General features: G+C 42.5%; 2 protein-coding genes across 5 annotated transcripts in view; both read right to left on the reverse strand.

The window, feature by feature from the left end:
• lmx1a (LIM homeobox transcription factor 1, alpha) overlaps positions 1–4,464 on the reverse strand; it is a 17,479-nt gene extending 13,015 nt beyond the window's left edge. The window contains exons 1-2 of the mRNA XM_035524411.1: positions 4,434–4,464; positions 3,964–4,144 (exon numbers count right to left, since the gene is read on the reverse strand). Coding sequence (XP_035380304.1) covers positions 3,964–4,144; positions 4,434–4,464 — 212 coding nt within the window. The remainder of the gene's footprint in view (positions 1–3,963; positions 4,145–4,433) is intronic.
• Positions 4,465–5,616: 1,152 nt separating this feature from the next.
• The window catches only part of rxrgb (retinoid X receptor, gamma b), a 30,868-nt gene continuing 28,984 nt past the window's right edge, over positions 5,617–7,500 (reverse strand). For 2 of the 4 annotated variants that reach the window (XM_035524096.1, XM_035524097.1), the window contains 2 exons: positions 6,769–6,874; positions 5,617–6,075 (listed from right to left, as the gene is read on the reverse strand). In XM_035524096.1, the coding sequence (XP_035379989.1) occupies positions 5,928–6,075; positions 6,769–6,874 (254 nt within the window). In that variant the 3' untranslated portion in view covers positions 5,617–5,927. Of the gene's footprint in view, positions 6,076–6,690; positions 6,875–7,500 lie in introns of all 4 variants that reach the window. The other 2 variants (XM_035524099.1, XM_035524098.1) reach the window with 2 other exon arrangements.

The raw sequence follows: 7,500 nt of genomic DNA on the forward strand, positions 1-7,500 counted from the left end.
TGTAATCCCGTAAGATATTCTTATAACAATTGACGCACACAGATTCGATCGTGAAAAGGTGTCGAGCCGAGCCACGAGCCGTCCGAAGCCTCGGTATCTGCTGCTGATTCAGAGAGGGTCACAGAGCGTGCCACACCGGGTGGATGGGTGTTGGGCTGCCATATTTCTATTGGACTATCAAACTGCAACTAAACAGAACTGTTTCATATTTAATTATAACTCAAGTCAAATGAGTAAAAGTCACACCTGAAATACAATACAATACAATAAAACTTGCATTAAATTGACATTAATCAATGTGTTTACACTCCCTAAAAGGGAATGCATGTTATTATGTTGTTGTTATTGTTGTTGTTTTTAACTTAATTTCATTACTCAACACTTCCTTTCCCCTGAACAGATCATCATGCTTATATAGCCGGAGGGTGTTCTCTAGTCTTATTGCCCCGAGCCTCTCCCTGTTGCCCCCTGGGGCTTCTTCATGTGAGTAGACGTCGATGTGGCTACTCGGAGCTCAATCAGTACCAGCAGCACTGTGGTGGCACCAACTGACCCACTAGCGGTGGCTGTGGGCGTGGCTATGGGCGGGGCTGTGGGCGGGGCTGTGGGCGGAGCTGTGGGCGCTGGGGCGCTGCGTATGGGGCTAATTTGTCGGGTCATATCAGCTCACGACTGGATGAGCAGCACCCCGGAGAGGGACTGAGACAACAGTGGCCATAAGACTAACCAGATGCCTCAGCACAAGGTAGAGGCTGAGACCTAGTCTCACACACACACACTCACACACACACTCACACTCACACACACACACACTCACACACTCTCACACACACACACTCTCACACACTCTCACACACACACACTCTCACACACACACACACTCTCACACACACTCTCACACACACTCTCACACACACACACTCACACACACACACTCACACACACTCTCACACACACTCTCCCCCTCCTCAAAGATCTCCAGTACCCTGAGCATATGGCCAACTCTGTTCAGTTGTTCTTCCTAAAGACTCCATCAGTTTCACAGCCTGCTGCAGTACTCTTATTAAAGGCTCAGTGGTAATTTTGCCATCATTATCACTTTATCTCATGGCCCACGTGTGTGTGTGATGATGTGTGCATGCATGTGTATGTGTTTATGTGTGTGTATGTATATCAGAAAGAGCTGAATGGACAAAACTTTATTATTATGATTAACACATATTGCACCTTTCTCAGTACCTAAGGATGCTTACAATCAAGACATTCCACATATGGACATATTTCCCATAAATCTGTGAATATCTTCATTTTCAAACAGCATTAGCAGGGATTTGAATTGAATCTGAATGCAAACCCTGGCTGTAGAAGAGCACCCTAACCCTAACCTCTAACCCTAACTAACCCTACCCATACCCCTAACTCTAACCCTAACCCTAACCATAAACCTATAACCTACACCTTAACGCTAATACTAACCCCTAACCCTAACTAACCCTACACATACCCCTAACTCTAACCCTAACCCTAACCATAAACCTATAACCTACACCTTAACGCTAACCCTAACCTTAACCTTAACCCCTAACCCTAACTAACTCTACCCATACTGCTAACTCTAACCCTAACCATAACCCTATATCCTATACCCTATACCTTAATGCTAACCTTAACGCTAACCCTAACCCTAACCTTAACCTTAACCTTAACCTTAACCCTAACCCCTACCTTAACTAACTGTAACCCTAACCTTAACCTTAACCTTAACCCTAACCCCTACCTTAACTAACCATAACCCTAACCCTAACTCTTGCATTGTCCAATGCAATTCAAGTTCTTGTGTTTTCAGGTTAGAATGCGTGTATGTGTGTGAGGAAGGGTGAGTGTGTATGAGAATCAGTAGGGGGTGTGTGAAGGAGAGTGAGTGGGTGTGTGTGAGGTTCAGCAGGGTGTGTGTGAGGGAGAGTGAGTGGGTGCGTGAGTGTGTGCGAGTGTGTGAGGGTCAGTAGGAGGTGTGTACACTGTGTTGACATGGCCATATGCTGTCCCCAGCTTGCAGTTACCACACCGATGGGTCCTGCTAATTTAACACATCTTGACAATGTGACAGTAGTGCTGTTGAGGTCTGGCTTTCATCCTGTGTGTGTGTGTGTGTGTGTGTGTGTGTGTGTGTGTGTGTGTGTGTGTGTGTGTGTGTGTGTGTAAGCTTGCACACATTCCTCAGTCCACTGTGACCCTTCTTCCTATAGTCACCTTGTCTTCCAGGAAGTCATTGCCAAGTCTCCCAACCCCACACACATACACACACACATACACACACACACACACACCACACTCTCACACACACACACACACGGAAACTGGCAAAGATGTGTAAGTTCTATCCTGAAAAACTAGTCTATGCAAAAAGTGCAATGCACATACATAATATGATGCAAATGTCACAAGCAAAATAACTGCAAACTTCACCAGACACTAGAGAACAGATCTACTAGAATATAAAATAAAACAGACCAGGTGTGAGAACAGATCTACTAGAATATAAAATAAAACAGACCAGGTGTGAGAACAGATCTACTAGAATATAAAATAAAACAGACCAGGTGTGAGAACAGATCTACTAGAATATAAAATAAAACAGACCAGGTGTGAGAACAGATCTACTAGAATATAAAATAAAACAGACCAGGTGTGAGAACAGATCTACTAGAATATAAAATAAAACAGACCAGGTGTGAGAACAGATCTACTAGAATATAAAATAAAACAGACCAGGTGTGAGAACAGATCTACTAGAATATAAAATAAAACAGACCAGGTGTGAGAACAGATCTACTAGAATATAAAATAAAACAGACCAGGTGAAACTGCTGAAATTGCTCAGTTTTTCGGTTCCCATGAACCAACACTATTATGATCAATACGATCGAATCGAAGTTCACGCCTCCAAATGTCTCCCGAACTGCTGCACCTCTTGACCGATTAAGTTCTCTTACAAAAATGACATTTCAAGTCTAATTTGTTGAGCGACTAGATCACGTGCTATTGGAGAATGTAAAATAAATTCAGAAAAAGTGTAGATCACGAAAATGGAGGTGACATCATGCAGTCATTTTAAAATAAAATAAAAGTGTTGTTACACTCAAATTTAAACATGAACTGAAACTCTTTTTCTTGAAAGTGAAAACGTGTTTTTTCCATGTCCTTCAAGTGATTTCGATTTATGGTTCTGTAAACAACGTCATCCTCAGAAGACACATTAATCTGGGTATTAATAATTGCTTTACTGACCCTAGTTCTGTGCTATATTATTATTATATTATGATAGAATTGAAATCATAACGATTTTGAACTGCACACCAAACAGATTAAGATCCATTTGTTTACATACAAAAACATTAAAATTAATTGTTATTTATATAAACACCAGACTATTATGCACCATTGACTTTTGTGAACCAGTTGTTAATATGAAGTTAATATGAAACAAATTAAACTTGTAATAAATTAAACTCAATATTTTTTCAATTTTAACATTTTATTTTTTAACATTGCCTTATAATCTACCTTATAAAAACAAGCAACACGTCCTGTAAAAGTGAATCTATTGTCTCGCCTCGAGGGCGGTGGCTCCACCACACACGACACGCACGAGAAACAGACTTGTAGCGCACGAGCAGGACTTCTCGTCGTCGGGGCCAAGGAGCGGAAATCAGGGGCGACTATCAGATGTACAGAAATGGCCTGTTCCCCTACTTTAACTGTCTTATTTTTGGTAAATTGGGTATATGGAAGTAAAGAGAACAACATAAAAAATAAATCCTGGTGATGAAATTAATATTCACTTTAATCGGACACGCGATACCCTAAACTGCTGAAGGACTTGTGTGTGGACACAGGAAAACGCAAAATTCTAACGTTTAAAACAATGCTTTCAACTCGCATAGAAATGAATCTATGTCTTACTTCTCGTAGTCTCGTTTGCAGTAGAGTTTCTTGCCTCGCAGAAAACAGGTATTTTGCAGCGGTTGCTGGCACTCTGCACAGCTCACGCATCGCTCGTGCCATAGGCCGTCCTGCACGCGGAGCAGGTACCTATCCCGAATAGGACGCTGACATTCCTCACACACAGGTGTTTGCGCAGTACCTGCACGGAAAAGTAAGTCACACACGTCTGTTCTGAAGAATGACATAACAAGTATGATAAAACTATTTTAAATAAAATAGATATGCAGGTTATCTCAAGTAACCTAGGTGTAAAACACACGTGCAGTAGTCTGTCGAGACTACCTGAGTTTTTCTGACTTTTTTTGCGAAGTGGTTTAACACAGTTTGAAACCTGACAACAATATTAGCTAGTATTTCATTAATACACACCAATAACGAGAAGAGCATGAATACATGAACATATGCGCAAATGACTTCGTTTGGTTTACCAGGTAAAGTTGCGAAATTGCCTTCCTCCATGATCTTCACAACACACATTCTGAAAAGGAAATTATCACAATATTTACGAAACAACTGAGCTTTTCTGATCAGGCCTAAAGCAACGTACACCTAATAAAAAATAACAGAAGTCATACAGATATTCAAAATTTAGAAATAGTTATTTGATTAGCCCGGTTTATTTGGCCATAAGACGGAGAGCCTTGAATGCATTTAAGTTTATTTAGGTTATTAGGTGCTTCACAAACTTGCAGTCATGATATGCCGATGCATGTTCACGTTTAGCAACGTCATAAAACTAAACAACCTGCACGTTCAGTAAGAGCATTCTCTGAGCTGCCCAACACGTCTCTGTGCGCTGTAAAAGTTGGACATCAATATGCATATATAGAATATAAGATTTTATAACTCACCGTGCATGAAAAGCGCTTCGAGTTCACCTGAAAGCGATTTTAACGAATTCAAAGAGAGCGCTGAGCGCGCGAGCACCTGCGCGCGCTGCCTACGGAGGCTGTCTCAGCATTGTCCTCCCCTCCCGCGCGCTCCCGCCCTGGACAGCGCGCTAGCCACCTCTGATTTAACCTCTGAGATTTGCTAAACCTAAAGTATCGGTCATCATTTTATTTCTCACTTTTTATCATATCATTAAAATAATTCAACGCCTACTGAATTTCGTTTTATGTTGTGCCGTTTGAGGAAAGAGATAAAGAAAAAGACTACATTAATAAACACTGTACCTTACTTGTTTTAAATCAGCTGTCCGCGTGGGTTTTAGATTCTGACGCCTTCTGCGCAGAAGTAAGCGCACGAGCTCGGGCGCGCAGTAATAACCTGTGCAGGTGTGAACGTGCCGGTCTTGTTGCGGTCTTGTTGGACCAGTTACGTTAGTGCTGCACATGTCTGCGCTTGACTGCTGCACAACATCACCATTTCAATCACTTTCTTTTGTCTATAAAGTTGCTGTAATTGTTAATATGGCCAATTACCAACGCCTGTTAAAGCTGCCGAACATCGCCATCTACCGGTCGAAACGGACTTGCGCCGTTAATGAACGCGAACGTCGCACACGTAGCATGTCGCATCGATCAAGATTCGTTAACATGCCGTTTCATGTAGAAATAATAAAAGCCCCGGTGTATATTTAAATAATTTATTCAGACAGCATAAAAAACGTAATGGTTCGAATAAAATAAATGTTCTTTATTGCATTGTTTTGCTGTTAGAATGGACACTTCAAATTGTCTATTTACAAAGAGAAATTTCTTTTAAAAACAAATCTATTACAATTTATTTTGACATTGAACTTGGAGACCATCCCACCCCGACCCGCTCCCCTACAAATGTCTCCCATCAGTAATCAGTTGTGCCTGCTATAAAATAGGAAGTGTATTTACTCACTCAGCTTCATCATTATATCAATTATTACAAGGGCGTATGTACAAAAAAGAGAAATAATGGAAAACTGTTAGTGGGCGGGGCTGGTGTCATGTGATCTGGTGTGGCGCTTCCAGCATCTCCATGAGGAAGGTGTCTATCGGCGTGTCTCCAATGAGCTTGAAGAAGAACAGGTGCTCCAGACACTTCAGTCCAATGGAGCGCAGCGCTGGAAGACGTAGTAGGAGCTTAGCAAACCTGACAACACATGCGCACACACACGCACGCACACACACGGTCATGGTGGATTTCACGCTCAGTTTCATTTGCTCTTTCGCATTCTTAATGAACTGAATATTAGGGGTAGATGCAGCTGTTCTAAAGCTGAGAATCTGGATAAGTGTTTGGGTACAGCGGACAGAGACGGAGACAGCAGTCGTGTGTGTCGTCAGCTGGAGGAGCTCCCAGTAGCCTTCATTCACCGATACTGTCAACATCTCAAACACAGGAACACAGGAACTGAGGTACAAAACCGTTTCCGGTGTTCAGTGGAGTCTCAGTGGTGAAGGTACTGGACTAATAATCAGAAGGTTGCCAGTTCAAGCCACACCACTGTCTACTTGCCACTGTTGCAAAACCCTTAAACCTCAACTACTCAAGCTGTGTACAATCAGAACTGTAAGATCAGTTTGTAAGTCGATTTAGTGTCAGCTAAATGCTCTAAACATAAATGTTTCCACACCAGTGATGGGGGAAAAAAAAAGATTCAAGTGTCTTGAAGTCAAACTGAATCATAACTGAATGCAAACAGCCAATCTGGACGATTACCTGAGTGTCTGCATGCAAACAATGATCTGGGCAGTGTGAACTGACCCCTAGCAGTGTGAACCTATTGCTGTGGAGGCTACGATCAGGGTGGATAAGGGTGGAGGTCTGAAGGTGGTGCTGCACCTCCCGGGCTGGTCAGGATATTTCTGCTTGGTGTAGGACTCCAGCGAGGCGTACACCTTCTCTCGGAGACTCTCCACCTCGGTGGGGTTGGACAGGCCTTTGGCATCTGTAAATACAGGGAAGACAGAGAGAATTGCACACGCTCACTCTCACCGCAGACGAGCACGTCGTAGCAGCCTAGTCCGCACAAGATGGCTGACTTCTTACTATTCAGTACCTCACAGAAGTATCGAACTCTGATAAATATGATGCAATCAGATTGATCTGAAGTATAATGCACTGTAATGTGCACATGCGGGGGCTGAACAAGACGGGGAGGGTTTTAATGAAGCAAAGGAATGTACAAACAAAACCAAATAATAGAAACCAAATGTGAGACAACATGGAACACTGGGGAGGTAAACTAGAAAACTCAACCGCAAACACCCACACAAACAAGAGGACAATCTGTAGCTGACAAGAACCACAAAGAACACAAAATAACTGACAAACCGGGTAAGACAACACAGGGCTTAAATACACTAATTAAGCAGGACTAACAAGGCACAGGTGAATCCAGTAAGTGGCAGCGAACTAAATGAGGCGGAGAAAACCGAAACCAAAACAAGGAAGAACACGTAACAAATAGCAGGAAGAAAACAAAACATCGCCATGGGAACCGCGACGCCAGTGATGGAGCGATCGTGACATGTACACTGTTTCTGCCAGTTTTTTTTATATTGCACCCTGTGT

The sequence above is a fragment of the Electrophorus electricus genome, chromosome 3 (assembly GCF_013358815.1).
Source record: "Electrophorus electricus isolate fEleEle1 chromosome 3, fEleEle1.pri, whole genome shotgun sequence".
NCBI classification, from domain to species: Eukaryota; Metazoa; Chordata; class Actinopteri; order Gymnotiformes; family Gymnotidae; genus Electrophorus; species Electrophorus electricus.